This window comes from Vigna umbellata, chromosome 1 (assembly GCF_029865625.1).
Source record: "Vigna umbellata cultivar VRB3 chromosome 1, Vumbellata_1.0, whole genome shotgun sequence".
Taxonomy (NCBI): Eukaryota; Viridiplantae; Streptophyta; class Magnoliopsida; order Fabales; family Fabaceae; genus Vigna; species Vigna umbellata.
In genome coordinates, this window is record NC_142165.1 from 76,417,101 (window position 1) to 76,437,885 (window position 20,785).

At 35.3% G+C, this 20,785-nt stretch overlaps 1 protein-coding gene and 1 pseudogene across 2 annotated transcripts; one reads left to right on the forward strand and one right to left on the reverse strand.

Annotated features, from left to right (window-relative positions):
• The first annotated feature begins 2,558 nt into the window (after positions 1–2,558).
• Positions 2,559–6,308, forward strand: LOC148206394 (uncharacterized). Its single transcript, XM_088107802.1, is given in 5 exon segments — positions 2,559–2,719; positions 5,164–5,379; positions 5,381–5,768; positions 5,770–5,973; positions 5,976–6,308. Coding segments are annotated over 5 exon segments (1,302 nt in total).
• Positions 6,309–16,566: 10,258 nt separating this feature from the next.
• Positions 16,567–19,575, reverse strand: LOC148206395 ((-)-germacrene D synthase-like; annotated as a pseudogene). Its single transcript, XR_015786025.1, has 7 exons — positions 19,424–19,575; positions 18,616–18,895; positions 18,166–18,538; positions 17,724–17,942; positions 17,421–17,562; positions 17,075–17,317; positions 16,567–16,992 (listed from the first exon to the last, which is right to left on the reverse strand). The product of XR_015786025.1 is annotated as a (-)-germacrene D synthase-like (transcript).
• Between the last annotated feature and the right edge of the window lie 1,210 nt (positions 19,576–20,785).

Below are 20,785 nucleotides of genomic sequence, written 5' to 3' on the forward strand. Positions count from 1 at the left end.
TATAATTTTTTTTCCAGAACATAGACTTAAAGTGACAGTAACACTCCAATTTAGAATACCACAAGTCAAGTATAAAACATTTTTATTTGTGGAAATTTAAAATCAAATTCCATTTCGAAAATTGATGTAATAAAAATCTTAATTTATTAAATGTCCATTGGATAAAAGTATAAACAAAATAAATAAAACAGTCACATTATACTTAAATAAAAGCGTTTAAATTAACGACAAAACATTCTAACCACTCTACAAATCTCGCTGCTTGCTCATCAATTGAAACATCTATAAAATCATTTACTTTTGTATAACAATATAAATTGTACAGATGATCACACAAACACAACTAAGTAAGAGTGAACTAACAAAATAAATATCAAAACATAAATAAAACATATTAAACTCAATCATCGAGCCAATACTATGATTCTATAATAATATCATAAAAGCAATGGAACGCAACTTGGCAATCACGATAACAGCATGAAAATACACAAAAATATACACCAAAATCTTCCAGAATAGAGCGACAAAGCATGAAGTCATCATGGCAACCAATATGAACCACTCAACTATCACTAAGAAAACATGGCAATGCGCTTAACAACTCGGCATAAGCTTCAAATATCAGATAACAATATATAACAGCACGACACATACTATGTACCTCACGATAACAATTTAAAACATCACAACACAACTTATATACATGATGATAATATTATATAAAAACTCAGTAAAGAATGGTAACATATTAAATATACTAGAATTAGGTATATGCAACTCGGTAAGCAACAAAACAACATGACTGCATGTTAAACAACTTAGGACAGATTCACAACAATATGGTCACATACAAAACAGCCCAACACATGCTTGAAATATCATAATAGGAGTTAATCCCAACCTAGCACAAGCCAAGAATAGAATACTGACACATCCACAACCCGGCACAACATGGCCACAAACCCTACATCCTTGATTTCATATGTAAACAGATCGGCAAAACATAATATATCATGACAACGTGTTAAACACAACTCGACACAGTCCATGCACCATGCACCATGACAATGTATTATAAGACATGTGAAAAGAACCAACTCGACACGTGCTTTAAACCTCAGGATATCCATTTTAACAACTCGGTATACTTGCTTAAAACATCATGGTAACAGTTAAAAACAACATGGCACAATCCAAAGACAGCATGGTCAACACAAAAAAGAACCATTGTGATACAGGAAAACATGCACTGCATAACCATGAATAATTACTATCTGTATACAAAAAAATAGTGGACAAAATAATAATAACATCGACAAAACCTAAACGTGAATGAAAGCAAGCCCTCAAACAACAAACATCATACACACGAATAACCCACATAAAGAAAATATCAATGTGACCTAGTAAATTGCACCGCAAGGATAGTAGCAAAAATAAAAGTATAAAAAGGGAACAACGCTGCCCTGACTCAGGCACCAAAACCAACATGACATCTCACTTAAAACATATAGCAGTAAGGCCGGAATAGCAAATCATTACATAAGACTAATCATCAGATCAATCACATGTAAACATCAAAAGATAGCAACACTAAGTAAATAAAGAGTCTTTTAACTCGCACATTATGCTTTTGGTTTCACAAAAACCGAAGCATATAAAAATGCAATGGCAATTTTTTAATTTTGGTGACACTCTATGTCTTGGTTTAATGTGAACCGATGTCTAAAGGTATATATTGTCTCAGTTCTTTGACCAATCGAGGTAAAAAATCCTACTGATCCCATGCAAATTAGACTTTTTAGCTAACAACTTTTTTAAAATAGGCCTATTTGCCTCAGTTCTCTCACCAACCGAGGCAAAAAACCCTGACAACTTTTTCGAAATAGGCCTACTGCCTCGGTTCTCTAACCAGTAAAGGCAAAAAACTCTATCAGCTTTTTCAAAATAGGCTTATTGTCTCGGTTCTCTGACCAATCAAGTCGAAAAACTCTAATAGCTTTTTTGAAATAGGCCTATTGCCTCGGTTCTCTGACCAATCGAGGCAGTAGGTCCGCCCAGAAAATGACAGCCTTTGATTTTGCATGTTTCATATCCAGTTTTTCAACCTCTACTACCTCGGTTCCATTTTAACTGATGTCATAGGCCCTTTATGCCTCGGTTTAACCTCTAACCAAGGCCTATAGTTAGTAGATATTTTTAAATTTTCCCTTTACAATTTTATTTTAAATTTTTTCTGGAAGGTTTACGCATCGGTTTTGCTTATAACCGAGGTAATAGCCTGTTTACAGTAAGCACATTTTCACTCTTCTTCTTCTTCCGTCAAAGAGAGAACGCGAACTGCAGCTTCTCATCTCGCGCGAACAAGTTTTCCTTGACGCTCCACCGCTGCTACCCCCACCAGTGGCTACCACCGCTACCTCCACTACTGGCCACCACCACTTGCTATCGTCGTAAGAAATTTTAACCTAATGTTCCTTCTTCCTCGCGTAACCATTCTTTCTCAAGCAAAGTTATTGGTTTGTGGCCTCCATTTCTCCTATGCGAAGTGACTGATGTGTTCTCCATCTTCGTTGGCTCTATTTCCGTCGTGCGAACGTTGCTCCCTCTATTTTTCACGTGCGAACGTTGTTCGTTGTCGCCCACCTACTATTTGCCGCCGCCACTGGTTGTTCGTCGTCGCCTTCGACCGTTCGTCGCTGCCTTCATCTGTTTCGTTGTTGTCTCCATTGTCCATTGCAGATCTAAAAAACTAACTTTGAATAGGCAAAAGATCCCATTTTCTGGAAAAAAAAGGCATCTACTACCTCAGTTCAAAACCAACCAAGGTAAAAAAACCTCATTTTTTGAAAAAATAAAAATAAAAGCATCTACCGCCTCAGTTTGAAACCAACCGAGGCAAAAGATCCCACAAATTGCCTTAGTTCTGAACCGAGGCAAAAAGACTACCCCTTTTTACCTCGCTTGTATATACCTCGGTTCATGAATCGTTGCGTATAACCGAAAATAACCGGTGTCGTTTCCCTTTACTCCACTCATGCAACGATTATCTAAGTTTCCTATTAAGTCTTTTCCTGGAATAACAATGTTCTTCTACTGTACATATGAACTTTAAGAGACTTTCTTTCGACCAACCTCACAGCACCCTTTACATTTCTACCTCTTTTCCTTTATGATTAAGGTTTTTGTCTTAGCATAATATAAATAGGACATATCACTACAAAAGTACACAATTTTTCCAGGAGTTATTTTTAGCATTACCGGTGATTTTAACCCCTATAAAATGTGTTTCCCATGATTGCAAAAAACGCGGGTAAAAGCAGCGTCATTAAACATTACCGACGGTTTTTGAAAAAAGTCGCCGCAATTGCCCGGGGTTTTGTAAAAACCACCAAAAACAGCAAGGCTTTTTAAAAACCATCGAAAATAGCCAGAGTTTTATAAAAACCACCAGAAATAATCAGGATTTTACAAAAACCGCCGAAAATAGTCAAGCATTACAAAAATCGCCCCTATTTGCAGGGGTTGCCTCCAGAACCACCGGAAATAGTCGGGCTTGCACAAACCGCTCCTATTTGCAGGAGTTTCCTCCAAAATCGCCGGTAATGTAATAATTTAATTTTTTAGTGATTTAAATTATTTAATCATCACAACAAATTTTTTAATAATAAGTCTGTATAAATAACCAAATTAAATTTTACTATATAAAATAAACTATAAACATTAGAAATACAATTAATTTGTCAAAAATCGATACACTCAAAAACTTCCTAACTCTATTACATAATTTCTATTGTATACATAGGAGCTACATGTAAAACTAGTTGGCTAACTATCCTAGGTGAAAACAACTTCCTATAGCAAGTAAATTCCAGCATAAGCTTTTCTTTCCAGAGTAATTCTTCTCTTTGTTTACTATGTACTAGGTTCCAAAGTTCAGTTGTCTTCCTCTTCACCTGCTATTGGAGGTTGATGCAGCTCTTTAAATCAAAGAATTAGAGTTCTTGACAACCTATAGCAGATGTATAGCCTTCCTGGTTCAGCCCTTCTTAAGTTTTAAGCTATATAATATTGAACAAAAGTAATATGTAAAGTGTTACTATGGGCTCATAGCCGACCGAACAGTAAAGGTGCAGAAGAGTCGACCGACCGATGATACCTCTTAGGTCAATGAACCGATCGGTAAAAAGAGCCGTTAAGGTAATTAATAGTAATAACTGTCGGAAAGTTAATGAAAATAATTGTCATTTATTGACAATTAATATTGTCATTCATTAGTGGTTAATGAGTCATACCTAACGGTAAGCTCATTATAATTTATAAATATTTGTCTAGGAGACAGGTAACTTGAACTTGAACTGAACTTAGAGCTCTAATAACTAATCTTGATTACAAGATTACTACGCGAGGTCACTGACTTAAGCGTCGGAATGTCTTTTGCAGGCACCCTCCCCCACGGCTAGGACAAGGAGAAGAGAGAAGACAACACAACTGGACATCGGAGTAGACAACTTTGAATGTTTTGGATTAAGGTTCTAAATTCTGCCTAAACATTTTGGCGACCACCGTGGGGCCGAGTGACATCCCACTGAAGATGCAAGAAACCAAGACAAACGTTCAGTCTCAACACCTCTACTTCGGATCAACAGTAGGGATTTTCAACTAAACTAAAGCTATACTACATGGATCATCGTCTCTCTGGAATTTCATCAACAAAATAAGTATTTTTTATATATGAATATTTCATAAAATATCTAATCCTCAGACATTGCAACAACTCTTTTATATATATTAAAAGATATATATAGTTAATAATATAATAACGTATTATATACTATATACTGACAAACTTCTTTTATATTACTATATATAATAATATAATATATAATCTCAACCTCTCGCGCTTCCGTAATAATATGATCAGCGAAAAGCTCGATTAGCAATTGTTTTATTCCATTATAGTTTATCATGCTTTAAAGGTTTAGAAGAGATGCCTTTTACATCGGTCCTGATAAAGCTGCAGCTTGGAAATTCAATATCGCTCGCGCCGCGATTTCTTCGGCCCAATATCATGCTATTCAAGATTGACGGCAGAGAAAAAATCCAATCAACCTGTTAAAACTTATTTACGAATTATCTTTTCCGCGAATGACGGAGGAGGCGGGAACAAATCTCCGCCGTGCTCGACCGCCGCGACGTCCCGTTCCGCGAGACGCCTCTCCACCTTGCTGTCCGCCTCAACAACATCGTCGCCGTGAAAGCCCTTGCCACCGCCGGAGCCGACATCTCCCTACATAACGGCGCTGGCTGGAACCCGCTTCAGGAAGCGATTTGCCTGCGCGCCTCCGATATCGCGCACCTCCTGGCTAGACTCCACCTCCTGGGCAAAGTGGCGGCGACGCCTGTCGAGACTTGTTGCCGCGCTTCGCCGCATGCGTGACTTCTATATGAAGATCTCGTTCCACTTCGAGAGCTCCATGATCCCCTTCGTCGGGAAAATCGCCCCCTCCGATATGGATAAAATCTGGAAGCGCGACGACAACCTTCGCGCCGACACCACCGTCGCCGGCTTCGACGGCCTCAAAATCCACCGCGCAGACCAGAGCTTCCTCTTCCTCGGTGACGGCGACGACAAAGGCAACATCCCCGCCGGTTCGCTTCTCGTGCTCAACTGTGACGATAGAAAAATTCTAGACGCATTTGAGTATGCCGGAGCTCCGATGAGCGATCCTGATGCGGCGGCCTTTTGCTCGAAGAGCAGCGCCATACCGGCCGGGGATGGATGTAACAAAAACAGAGTTGGTGGGTAGAACAAATTGGAGAAGACAAGAGAAGATGGAAAACGTCGGAGAGTGGAAAGCTAGGGTTTACGAAGTGCATAACGTTGTTTTCAGTTTCCGGTCAAGAAAAGTTGCTGCCGGTGAATCTGACGTGGCCAGGAGCGAGCAGATTTTGCCATTGGAGCTGGATGCAGTTTTCCGATGAAGGTGGCGATCCTCGTGGTCCCTACTGTGAGGGTGGTGGTGACGTTTACGAAGTTCGTGGACCTGCAACCTCTGGAGCAGTTCTACACGCCGCTCTCGAGTCCTTCGCATTTGCTCAGTGCAGATGAGGATTTTCTTGATGGTGATCATAATCGGCAGAAATTACTAAGACAAAGTTCATCATCTTCTAGGGGCTCCATGTGGCTGAGACGAAGTACTAGTAGTACCCAATCGTGGAGCAAGCACCAACAACGATGCTCCTATGGAGCTCTGGATTTGGAGCCTTTTGCCATTCCTGCTGGATATACGTGGACCAACTAGTGAGGATGATTCGTCACGGAAAATGAACAAGTCCAACTCCTTCAGAAAATCAAAGTGAAAACACCATACACCAAGTATCAAAATTGGAAGTACAGGTGATAGGATCGTACGTCTTGCTCAGTAATCTGAACGCGAGGCTTCCTTGACATAGGCGAAGAGCTTTCGCTCGGTTTGAGTTCAAAAGCAGCTAGAATGGTGGAATCATCCTATGATGGGTTTCAGGTTCGTTGGACTACCATAACTTGGCTCTTGTTGGAGGATAGTAAAAAACCTACAACTCACCCGTGATTAATCCTAATATGGATTTCAGACCAAACGGTCTCACTCGTTCGGTCGTCTGACCTCAACTCAAACTAAATTTTATCAGCTACATTTTTTTGACCGTTCAAAATTCTAGTGTTGTTTTTCTTCGGTGCAGATGACAGGATTTTGTATACAAACTACTTAGCCAACTTTGAGCAACCGATCCGCAAGGAAAATTTTTCAACTCGGTGAGGCAGAGTCTTCGTGAGCTCTCACCTTGGTCTTAGGGCACGCTTCTAGAGAGCTCCTAAGACCTAAACCGAGCGGGTGAGACATATTTCTTTCGTGAACTCTCACCTTGGTCTTAGGACACGCTTCTAGAAAGCTCCTAAGGCCTAAACCGAGTAGGTGAGACAAATTTCTTTCGTGAACTCTCACCTTGGTCTTAGGGCACGCTTCTAGAGAGCTCATAAGACCTAAACCGAGCAGGTGAGGCAGATTTCTTTCGTGAACTCTCACCTTGGTCTTAGGGCACGCTTCTAGAGAGCTCCTAAGACCTAAACCGAGCGGGTGAGGCATATTTTTTTCATGAACTCTCACCTTGGTCTTAGGGCACGCTTCTAGAGAGCTCGTAAGACCTAAACCGAGCGGGTGAGGCAGATTTCTTTCGTGAACTCTCACCTTGGTTTTAGGGCACGCTTCTAGAGAGCTCCTAAGACCTAAACTTGAGCGGGTGAGGCAGATTTCTTTCGTGAACTCTCACCTTGGTCTTAGGGCACGCTTCTAAAGAGCTCCTAAGACCTAAATCAAGCGGCAAAGCAAGTTCTTTCGTGAACCCTCGCCTTGGTCTGGGAACACTTCAAAGGAACTCTTAGCGCAAAACCCGCTCGGACGTTAAAGAACGCATGCTAGTATGAATTGAAACTCAGGTAAAATCCTCTACCGATCGATATAACTTTACAAACCCAACGCAATATCAAAAATTTTTGCTAGGGCTTGGGGGGCTTACGTTACTATGGGCTCATAGCCGACCGAACGGTAAAGGTGCAGAAGAGTCGATCGACCGATGATACCTCTTAGGTGAATGAACCGAACGGTAAAAAGAGCCGTTAAGGTAATTAATATTAATAAGTCAGACCTAACGGTAAGCTCATTGTAATTTATAAATATTTATCTGGCAAAGGAGACATGTAACTTGAACTTGAACTTGAACTTGAACTGAACTTAGATCTCTGATAACTAATCTTGATTACAAGATTACTACGCGAGGTCACTGACTTGAGCATCGGAGTGTCTTTTGCAGGCACCCTCCCCCGCGGCTAGGACAAGGAGAAGAGAGAAGACAACACAGCTGGACATCGAAACAGACAACTTTGAATGTTTTGGATTAGGGTTCTAAATCCTACCGAAACATAAAGGATTGCAAGAGTGTCAAAATTGAAAACAAGATAATATGAAAAATGAATCATGTTTGAGTGTGGCATCACAAAGTTCAAAGTCAAAAAAATTATGACATATAATAATAGTTAAAACATCTATCATAGTTTATAATTTAAGAATTTTCTACACTCTTTGTTATTACTATGTTTGTACATACATAAGAAAGCATATTGGGTATTATTTTTACTATAAATTCACTAATCCTCATTAAATTCAGCTTAAATACTTGTTCTATTGGAATTGATAAAACAGTGACATGAACAAAGTCTGCTAAATATTATGTTCATAAAGGTTTAAAATATGACATGAACACCACGCCTAAAGTTTTATTTTATATTTTAAGTATGCATTATGCTATTGAAAGTATTGTGAGGGTAACATATTGTTAAGTTAATTTAATAATTTAATAATGTCACCATATGTGTAATTTAATAGTTTGGCTTTACTTAAAGTGGATCAAATGTGATGATTGTTGATCTAATACATGAAATAATTAGAAGAGGTTATTTGGTAAAATTTCTCTCTTCTTTAAAAAAATATTATAATTATAGTACAGTAGGTTTTTCGAAATTAAGATCAACGTAACTTAATTTTGATTAAGAATAATTTTTTTTACCATTGAAAAAAAAAGAAGAAAAGAGAAAAACATAAAAATTACATAACATTCAATCATAAATCCTGATAAATCTTTTTCTTCACAATTATATATGAAAATTTGTGAAAATCATAAAATTCAAAATAATGTATATTTTTATTAAATTGAAATATAAAATTCTTACCATCCATATAAGTCCAATACGTCATTTTCATTACTAATTAAAGAACTAGTATGGCAGAAATTGTATCTTTGCTAAACTAATTAATTACTTTTAAAAGCATGAGTGTTGATTCCAAATAAAGACGCACCTGAAAACAAAAATCCCACTGAAATTAAAATTAGTAAGATTAGTTATAAAATATAGTAAGTAATTTATATTATATTGTGTTTTTTAAGGGATTTGTATAGTGTTGAACTATTGAAGTGTACGTGGGTAGTTACTTACACCAGATTTTAATTTCTAAAAGTTCACATCATACATGATAAGTAAGTCAAGTTCAATTTGATGATCTAATGCTTGTGATGCTCCTCTAGTACGGGTTCAAGCTAAAGCCTCGCTAGTAATGTGGAACCATTTTCTGTGAAATAGTTGCTCTGGCTATTCATCAAGTTCATAAAAATTAAAATGGAAACAGATGAGAAAAACGTGTCATTGCTGATTCAATTAAGTAAATAGTTCTTGAAATTGTTATCTACTTTAATTATATACAAAGTAAGCATAATTAAGCTATTAACCTAAATTTAGCTAGAGTTGTGTGAAACTCATTTGTAGGTGTACTTTGAGGGAAAATTTAGCACAACATCATGACATGTCATGTAAATGACATATCGGTAAGAATATATAAAATCATTGTAGTGCATTTGGTGGCTGAAGCAAAAACTGATATGCATTTTCACCTTCAACCTGTAATAGTTTGAATGGGAACATAAGAAAAATTGCCACCAAATAATATGAAGACAAACAATGTTCAATTTGCTTGGGACAAAAAAAAAAAAAGACAAGTACAACACCTTTAAGCAAGATAACCATGCAAGAGTATCAATATCAGAAGTAGGTACTACCCTTGTGCTACGTTCTAGCACAACCTGAGTTTCCAAAATTGCATAAGAAGATGAGTTTTCATACAGACTCTTGAAATAAGAGTTATGATACAAAAGCTTGAAAAGAAAATAAAATGGACAGAAGAAATGTGCATGAGATATATGTTACCTTGGTTAATAAGGAGTCATTTCGCTCTATCATTTGTAAAACTCTATTAACATCAAGATCTCAGTCTACTTTACTAGGAATGTTATGGCTGCTTAATATTAATGTTGGAGGAGTTTGTTTTGGAAAGTTCACAATGGAGGAATAAACCTACACCACAAAGGTGTATTGTGTTTTGAATAAAACATTCTGCTTAATAATTTTCAAGACAACTTATATATAGTTCTTTAAGTATTTTTGGTGTTTTTTCCACACAAAAAAATTAGAGTTTCATCTCAATAATCAATGTAACAAAAGTTTGTATTACAAGTCCATATAACTTAGGAAGGTGAAACTCCAATTCTTATTATAGATTAACCAAAAGTACCAAAGAAACTATGTGTAAGTACTCAATCACTTATAGATTCCTATATTCTCAATCACTGCCTACAATATGCATAGAATATTTAATTGCAAGCTTTTGACAACAATATGCAGACAAAAGATTAAAAACATTATCTCAATCAATTCAACACAATAGCTTATAAATATGATATCCATGAAACCTTTACAATAGTTAATTAGAACAATTAAAAAGAAAACAAAGAACACATAAACAATATAATAAAACATGTCACATTATAACAAAGGAAACAATAAATATAATAGCATCAACAAAGAAAAATAAGTACATGTCAAACTGTTTACAGGAAACAATACATAATGATTCATTCATTAAATATAGCCCCCACCCAAAACAATTAATGAGTTTCTTCCTTTAGCTGATTCCATAAATTCATAAGTACAAAAGGTAACGTGATACAGATTGATGCTAACTTATGGCAAAGATGACCATTGAACATAGCTTCAAAAAGATTGTCAACTTAAATTTCACTGAGCCAAAGAATTTCCTCCTCTTTTTCTGCACCAAATTTTGTTTGATAAATTGCATTCTTAAGTACTTATTTAACATGACAGTATAATACAAGTTTTTTTAAAAACATTATTTGTGATATGAAAAATGCATGTTCTTCTGTGAAAAAATTGAAAAGCCAATGACTTCTTACATTGCAAAAATAAAATAAAACAGAGTAGTTCAATACCAAAGCAAGATCCATGCTACACTTCTGATTAAAGATTTATGTTCCTATAATCCTTCAAATTAAAAAGAAGAAGAACAAAGATCGAATTAGCTCCATTAATACAAACTTTACACACTATTCAGAAATCATGAAATAATATTTTCAGCTAGAAGATTGAAGAAGAGTGAATCGTCCTAGGACAAACCGTAGAGGAAAATCAACCATTTCTTCTGCAAGGCTTTGGAGATGTCGACATAAGTGTTGGTCCATGGCAGAATCGCATGACGTAAACGTTTACCCCTTCCTCGTCGTAGTTGTGTTTCAGAACTGAATCTTATGAGTTTAGAATAGTTGTGTCACTAGTAAAAAATATGCTTTTGAACTCGCCTAATAGACTTCGGTCAAAGAAAAACCGAAGCCTATTCGAAAGCGGTGGCAATTTTGTAGTTTTCACCAACTTATATGCACCGGTTTAAGAATATTCGAAGCATATAGAGCATTTTACCTCGGTTCAAATCATAACCAGTGCCTAATACTTTCTGAAAAAGTTACTCGCGCCTCTGCAAAATTGAGTGCTTCGGTTCTGTACTGAACCGGTGTCGAAAGAGGTTTATGCCTCAGTCAGTACAGAATCGAGGCCTAAGATGGGAATATATTAATGGCATGAATCCGCGTGCAAGCAACTTTTCCTTCATCCCTGACACTGTCACATCCCATCCCATCCCATATTCCACCGCCTGCAACTCTTCTTTCATCCACTCCTAATCCTAAAAAATAATAAGGCTACTTCCTCTTTTATTAATTGCACCTCCACCAACACGTGCTTCACTCATTTACAAATATATTTCAGTTTCATGAACAGTGGTTATGTTGCATAATGGATGACCCGTGAAAGTGACTACGCACATCACAAACAGAGAACGAGGAGCTGGAGCTAGAGCTGTAGCAGGAGCAGAGTTAGATTCTTGAGCTCCACAAAGCTCGTCGGAACCTCGCCGGAGAGAACTTTGTTGGGCAGATCCATCAACTTGAGACTCTCCAGGTTCCCCAACTTAGGAGTGAGCGAGCCGGAGAGCGCATTCACCTGAAGAAAGAGCATGTCCATATTCTGAAGCCTTCCGAGGTCAGCCGGAATATCGCCGGAGAGTCTGCAATACGCGGCGTCGAAACGGACAAGCTGGGACAAGTTTCCAATCTCTAGCAAGATGCCGTCGGAGTAAGCGTTGTAGTAGCCAATGTAGAGCTCGCAAAGCGCGGTGAAGGTTTCTAAGCTCCGGGAGATGTTTCCCATGAGTTCGTTAGGTGTTGCGAGGTGCCTTACTTGGGAGGGATCTGGCCGGAGAAAAAGTTGCTGCTAAGGTGGAGATGACGGAGGAGGGGCATGGCGGCGATGGTGAGGGGGAAGGGACCGGTCATGTTTTTGTTGTAGGGATCAAGGACTTGGAGATTGGCAAGGCGAGCGAGGTTGGAGGGGACGGTGGCGTTGAAGGCATTGTTGGAGAGGTTGAGATAGCGGAGGGCGGAGAGTGCAGAGAAGGAGGCGGGGATTGGGCCGAAAAATTGGTTCTCGACGAGGGAAAGGTAGGAGAGGAAATGGGGGTTCAGGAGAGGGAGAGAAACGACCTCGGTTCCTGAGAACCGAGGCATAAAGGCTAGCGAAAAAAATATTTAAAAAAATAAAAAATGTTACTACTTCGGTTAATTTTAAACCGAGGCATAATCTTACTATTTTTATGACTCGGTTCTGAATCGATGCATAAAGTCTATCACTTTTTACCTCGTCTGAATATGTCTCGGTTTAAAAACCGGTGCCTATTAGCGAAAATAATCGCTGTCGTTTCCTCCGATTGCACTAGTGTGTCTAGACCTAGAGTAAAACCCTAACAAACATAGAGAGTGAGAGAGAGCTTACACGGAAATGTCGCCACACCTTCCAATGAAAATGACGGCCAAAAAGCACCGCCCACCAACGCTCGCTTCCACCAATGACGAAAATGGTAATGATGGAATATTTTATAGGGTTTGGGAAGAGGAGAGAGGGTTGGAAGTGAAGAAGGAAAAGTCTGAACACAGGTTGGAGAAATTAAAACAAACAAAAAATTCACTTAGAGGCGGTTTATTTAGAAATCGCTGAAATTCTTTTAAAAAATTTAAAAAATTATTTAAGTGCGGTTTTGTGGAAACTGCCAGAAACTTAAGAAGGTTTTTATAACCTCGAAAACTAACCTATGCTAAAATTTAATATTTTTGTAGTGTATCTAACCCTGTTGAGTTTATTTATTGAAATATTTTGTAAAAAATCATTATTTTCATAATATAATAAAATAAAATTATATTTATCTTAATTTATTTTTATAAGTCCCTACATAATATATTTTATTTTAGTTTTTCTAAACTACTTTATTTAACCCATTAATTTCACTCTCTTAAACTTTAATTAATTTTATCAAACACTATATATGATGACAGAACAAAAGATTTGAAATAAACGTAAGTACTTGCGACATCAAAAGTAAACAATTGTTGAAGTTTGAAGTTGAAAAATAGACTAAAGCAACAATCGTCATTATAAAATATAGAAGTACTTCAAAAGGAACAACTCTCATAAATAGCCTAAAGAGTTTATTATTACATATTATTAAGACACAACTCTCTCTATGATAAAAACATTGATAGTAAACATCAAAATATTATACTTTCCCAAAGATCAAAATATTATAATTCGAAGGACTAATTCCAAAATAGAATTCGGTTAAAAGTGAATTTAGTTTCAAGGAGTAAAATTTTGTCTCTAAACGGTACAAAGAAAAATAAACGTTAACTGAATAATAAATTATTATGACTATAGTAACTTTTATCATGGAGCATACACTAGTACAGTAAGAAAAGACACCGATTATTTTTGCTTATAGACATCTGTTCTGAAATCGAGACATATATGAGCGACGTAAAAAGAGTAGGTCACGAACCGAGATAAAACGAGATAGGATTATGTCTCGGTTCTTAGATAACCGAGGCAGTAGGGTGTTTTCTTTTTCAGATTTTAGGACTCGGTTCATATTGTCATCTCGTTTTACTTTATCAATTGCTAAGGCAGCTTACACAATGGAAGGTACACAATAGTTAATTGATTTTGTGTTTTGACGTATATATAACATTATATGTATAGATTGTGATTTTCACATCCAAATAGTAAAGAAAAAGTATACACGTACCTGATGAAATTGGATATCTCTGTTGTCTAAGCAATCGAAAGAGTAGAGCAAGAGAGTGATAATTGTTATCTTCAATGATGGTGTTATCTTTTATAAAACTGTGGTGAATTTTTTCCAATAGATTATTAATTTCTTGTTGGAAGAGATAGGATAAACTGAAACGTTGAAGTGAATCAATCAGGTTCAGTTTGTGTTTGATATTGATTGATAATTGGAACATCATTTTCACTTCATCTTTCAGTTTTTTAGCAAGTTCCTTCGTATTGTCATTGACTTCCTACAAATAAGTTGCATTTCAAGGCATTTAATCAAGTTAAAGTAATAACCCGCTTTTTATATATATATATATATATATATATATATGTGTGTGTGTGTGTGTGTGATCATCATGACTTTAACGATATAGAATTTTTTCAAAACTTCAAAATATAATATAGAATATAACTTTCTAGAACATTTTTTGAACGTGAAATATTAGTGAAGACAGCATTTTGGAGGACCAAAATTGAGAAAGAATACGAGGAAGGTCTCTCGATCTTATTGGTAAAATTTTGAAGGTGGTTCTTTTGGCTGGTATAGGGCAAGTTTGAACGTTAAAGAGAATGAAATTAATAAGGGGATGGGCTGTTTAAGGTAAAAGTTATGTTGTATTAGAGGCTATAAGGAGCATGTACAATACCATGCACTACACAATCACCCACAGATGAAGAAAAAGATGCTGCAGTTTGTTTGTGAAAAGAAGTTTCAAAGTCTGCATTAAGACTCACCTAGTAATGGCTGAATATTATATAATCTATTTGCGAATGGAAAAAGAAAAGAAAGTACCAGTGAATGTGAATGATACTGAAGGAAAGTGTCTCCCCAAAAGCTTGGAGGAAAATTTGCACAAGGTCGCGTGGTGATGTGAGGTGGTGCATGTTGAGTCGAAAGAAGAAGTGTGGAAGGTGCAATAGACATGCTATTTCTCTTTCAAAGCTTTCTTCTTCTGATTTATGAAAAGATGAATGGTTTGGTCCAAGGCTAGGGTCTATATATAGATATATGATTTTTGGAGACACTCTAGGAAGAATTTTACTTTTAATAATGGAAGTTGAATAATTTGACTTTTAATAAAAACTATTTCTATGAGTTATCATTTACATACAAAAGTAAGTATAAATACATTTTTTTTGTTAAAATAATTACTATTAAATATTCATTGAAAATATTAAAGTTTAATTTAATTCTTCATAAAAGTATTTTATAAATTAACATCAATAATATAATTTATCGTTGAAGATTGTCATTATTATTATTATTATTAATAGAAGTAAAGTTTATAATTTATACTTAATAACTTATTATTATTATTAATATTATTATACTCAGATCTAGGCCAAACGGGTCGTCACCGACCTTAGGAACAGACTCAGGAGGCTCCGACGACTCTATTTGTGGCGGCAGCGACGAGTGGGTCTCGCGGTGTCGGCGACGGTGGCGGCGCGTGGCAGTGCATGACAGCTTTTCTCACGGAGCGACTTCTGGAGTTGTGGTCGCCGGTGTTGGGCTCACCTTTTTGCCCTATCAACAACCCCAACTGACAACGGCGGTAGCGACAGAAGTCAAACAGTGACGGCAGGGCGACTGTGCAACGGAACGGAGCCCAAGATCAAGAGCTTTGATACCATATTAGAAGATGATTTTTAAGTCTAACTCTATCCCACAAAACCGACTTGTAAGATGAGGTTTGTATCCCAGTTATATATTATAATTTGGTCTTATTTCTTGTATTGACTAAGACTCAAATATGATATAGGAAAGCTTTGTCGAGATCACTCCAAATACTTTTATGCTTAAAAGTCACTAGGGTAGGGCTTCTATTAAAGTTTCCATTAGCCCCTTCCTTTAAAATTAGTCTAACATTTATAGAGAGTTTCCTTTCTCACCCTTGACACCATTTCGCCAAACACCTGTTATCATTTTGCTTTCGCTAATCCATCCAAATTCGAGATTCCTTCCATCAATCTATGAAGCATGGAGTCATCATGTCTACATTGTTATCAGGTATCATGCTAAACAGCTTCTGCAAAGTTCATCAAATAGAGTGTCTGTTTTACAATGGCTATAAGTAGTGTCGACTAGGTTGACTCTTATTAAAGAATTAATTTTGAAGTTGCAATGCCATTAGGATGACCAAGATGATGCTAATTATTTCATAGTAGAGTTGGCCTTAACGAGGGTTTAGGGTGTATCTAGAAGAGAGATAATATTTATAAAGCATGACTTCTATAAACAAATAAATAAATAATTTGTCACATTTTCAAAATACGATTTCTTTCTTTCTAGTTAGTCTAAAATAGTGAAAAACATCATGTTTTTATTTGAAAGTCATATTATTGAAAGGACTTATCTACTTGTGTAATTTTTTAAAAGTTTACTCAATTTTGATAAATTTGAAAAAAATATTTACGCCAATCTAAAAAAAGAACTGATAGTAAGACTTTATATAGAACAATGAAAATATACATTGCATAACATTGGAGTAGTTACTTGAAATAAAATATTGGAACGCGTTCAAAAAAAAAAACATGTAGAATAAATATATATGTAGTTCTTTATAATGGATATCACTTCGATAACTCGTGTTCCTCCATGCTTATGGGATCCACAAGTAATGCAATAATGTCATCCTTCCATAGTTTCCCATCTGTGTATTTATCCTTGAAGTTTTCATAGGCAAGTTCAGTTATGCGGGCTCCACTAAGAAAACAATCAAGCATAGGTTTAGTGACAAGGTCGGACTTGAGACACTCTTCATTTATAACCTTCCACAAATCTTCAATCTCTTTTTAATGAATTTGTACGCATCTTCCTCAGAAATCTCATATTGTTTCATGCAACATTCAACAGCTGAAACCACGTGCATTCTTTCTTGTTCGAACTACAAATAATCAAAGCAAATCCAAGGCACCAAGGACCATTAAATTTTTGTAGATTTGAATCAAAATAAATATATATTGTACCTTATGTGAGGATATGTCATTCTGAAGTCTGCCAATAAGCGAAACAACTTTAATGATTGTTGGATTACTCGAAATCCAATCAAACACATATTGTGCTGATTTCGTCAGAAGAATAAATGATGTTATAATAATAGGATATGCAGAAGATATAACTCCATTATCCTTATATTCTTCATATGTTGGAATACAAATCTCTTGACTCCATTTTGCTTCAGTCAAGTAGGCTCGTGCCAAGTTACGAAACTGCAAGTAAAATAATTTGAATGTTAATTAGTTACTTTTTAGGAAAATGATGCAAAACATTAATTAATCGACTAGTTAAAAGCTATATGAATGAAAAACCTACAGCTTCTTTAACACATTGCACCACTGTGTTCGAGTTTTTACTCTCTATCGTAGCCAACTTTACTTCATCACACACTTCTATAATTGCATTAAACACTACTCTCATGCTATCTGGGAGAGACTGAATGGAACTAATATCCCATCTGAAATTCATACGAACAAAAGGAGAATTATGAATTCAAATTTGAAAACAATAAACTCATGAGACTGAAATAGTAGAATAAAAATAATCAACTGGTGAAGGCTTTTCAAATCATTAAATTTCCCATTGTGATAATATCATATAATTTGAACCAAGATCAACCTCTGAATTGCCTGTGTGAGGAGTTCAAGTTCTTCTATTGTTCCGTAGGCATCATAAGTATCATCTAGAAGAGAGATACACCCAATTAATTTGCTCCCTATCCTTCGTGCAATACTATATTCAGCTTCATAAGACATGGAAATTGGCCATAAATAAAACTCTGCTACCCTTTCTCTTGCATATGGGACCTTTGTTGCAAATTCTGACTTTTTCCACCATCTGCATAGAGAAAAAACACAGCTAATGTCATATTGATAGTTGATAGCTTAATAGCAACTTAACTATTTCATCTTTTATGATTTAAATGTTTTGTTGTATCAGCATAAGGCAATGTTATGAATGAATATAGTAATTTTGCTTGTGGTGAACTTTTCTTAGTTTTTCATGTTTTATTAAAACTATTTATTCTACGAGTATACGGTTACAGATTTTTAATACTTACTTGGTGATACTCCCGACTTCTATTTTGTGCAATCCTTGTAGCATATTGAAATCTAGTTTTGAAAATGTAAGAAGAACTTTGCAATGGGAAGGATTTGATTCATAAAAGGAAATGTAACGTCTGGCCTCCAACCTGGGAACTCCCTTATGAAGAGGATTCCTTAAGCAATAACTTATTTGTGCAGCAAAGGATGAACTCAATTGATTAATCAAGGAATTTAGATGAGTTTGTGTGAAATCAAGTGCTTCATCTAAAATATCTTCCCCGTGAATCCTTAACTGTGAAGCTTCAAACAAACTCCACAATCCTTGTACATCTTTGGCAATCTTTTGATCAAAGTCTCCCTTATTGTTCTTGAATTTGTTAAATATATCTGTAGAATACATTAGTTGGATTATACATAATCTATGCATATAATATGGTTCATGAATCGCTTTGTAATGTAGATACCTGACGAAATATGATACCCTCTTTGCCTAAGCAAACGAAATAGTAACGCCACATAGTGAAGACAACCTTCTTCTATTATGACATTATCATTTGTAGATGAGTTGTAGATTTGCTCTAATGCTTCATCAATTTCATGTTGAAAATGATAAGATATACCCAAACGTTGCAAGGAATCAATGAAATTTAGTTTTTGTAAGATACTATTGCTTGAAGATAGAAACATCTTCTTCACTTCTTCCTTCTGCATTTGAAATTGTTGCTTCATATTGTCATTGATTTCCTGCATTCAGTTGCAAAGAAAGAAGTTTTGTAATGAAGATGGGATGGAAAGAGGAACTAAAAACATGCACGTGTGACTAATTCGAAACCTATACTAAGCTTACACAATAAAAAACATAATTGATGTAGGAGGATTTTCTATATATCTCTAAAAGATTTTGTAAAGTCTTGATTGATCTTAAATAGGCTGTAATGGTTAAAATTGATTTAATAATTTCATTCATATTTTAAAAAAATGGTTTAAAAAATGTCGTCAATATGTTTTAGAAAGATTTAAACACATTGATTCTCATTGTTATTTTGTAAAAATATGTATGATCCTATTGTTGAAGCCGAGTCCCTCAAGTTAAAAAGGTTTTAATAATAACAAAACACTCATACTACAGATACTACACAATCACCCACAGATGAAGAAAAGGATGCTGCAGTTTGTTTGTGAAAAGAAGTTTCAAAGTCTGCATTAAGACTCACCTAGTAATGGCTGAATATTATATAATCTATTTGCGAATGGAAAAAGAAAAGAAAGTACCAGTGAATGTGAATGATACTGAAGGAAAGTGTCTCCCCAAAAGCTTGGAGGAAAATTTGCACAAGGTCGCGTGGTGATGTGAGGTGGTGCATGTTGAGTCGAAAGAAGTGTGGAAGGTGCAAGAGACATGCTATTTTTCTTTCAAAGCTTTCTTCTCCTGATTATGAAAGATGAATGGTTTGGTCCAAGGCTATGGTCTATTTAAATGATTTTTGGACACACAGGACGACCCTTTTTCCCAGTTAGCATGCTTATTAACCAAATACGAGTTAAAATTTGGTTTCAACAACACAAGTTCTTCAAATCATTTTTGCTTTAATTTGCAATGAATTTAAACTTTTATAAAATTATTTGATTGATTTTGAAACAGTAAACAAGCGTGTATTGAAACAAATATCAGTATATCTGTTACTCGTCTGAGACAAAAATTTATTAGATATGATGATGAAGATAATATTTTACTTTAAGGATAGAGATTGATAATAAAATTCATCTTTATCTTCTCCCATTGTCATCCCTAGACTTTATCAATTCTCTCCCAGAAAAATTATCATTGAGGATCAACATTATATTTAAATATTAGAATTTGATTTTCTGTTATGCACATGTCATTCATTATGTAAAAATGATTTTAAAATATCTAAACTAAAAAATAATTAACACAATTAAAAAAACAAAATATATGAATCATCACTAAACAGGAATGATTTATACTCAATTATTTAAAAATTGCAGTTGAATTTTGTTGGTCCGTCCCCTAAAACAATTGGTTTGTGGATATTTGTTGACTAACTCGCATTAGTAAAATGTTAACAAAAAAAATTATATACAAATGTTGCAACAATAATCTTGTTTTCATGTTTCACACATATTTATTATATTCTATGATATAAAATTGAAATAAAATAAATAAATATTACATTAATATTATATATATATATATATATATATATATATATATATATATATATATATCAAATAAATATGTTAAAGATAAATCTTTCATATACATGAAAAATAAAATAAAATTATTGTTTAAGTTAATGAAAAACTACAGTAATGAATCAATACTAGATATTGGTAAGAGAGTTGGCTTAGGATTAATGCATCAAATAAAATCAATATCATTTTAACAATTTATCTCATAAGACTATATCTGACGATTAGAAATAAAGAAAAATAAGAATTAAAAGCAAAATTATGAAGAAGAAGCTCAAATAAAATGAAGCTAAACGAAAATAGTAAAGATGGAAAAATTGAAAGTAGTATTAGGCAGCACATCAATCACTAATACACCAAGACCGGAACAATAAACACGCATGCACTCAATTTTCAATTCCTCACCCTATCATGTAATATCAA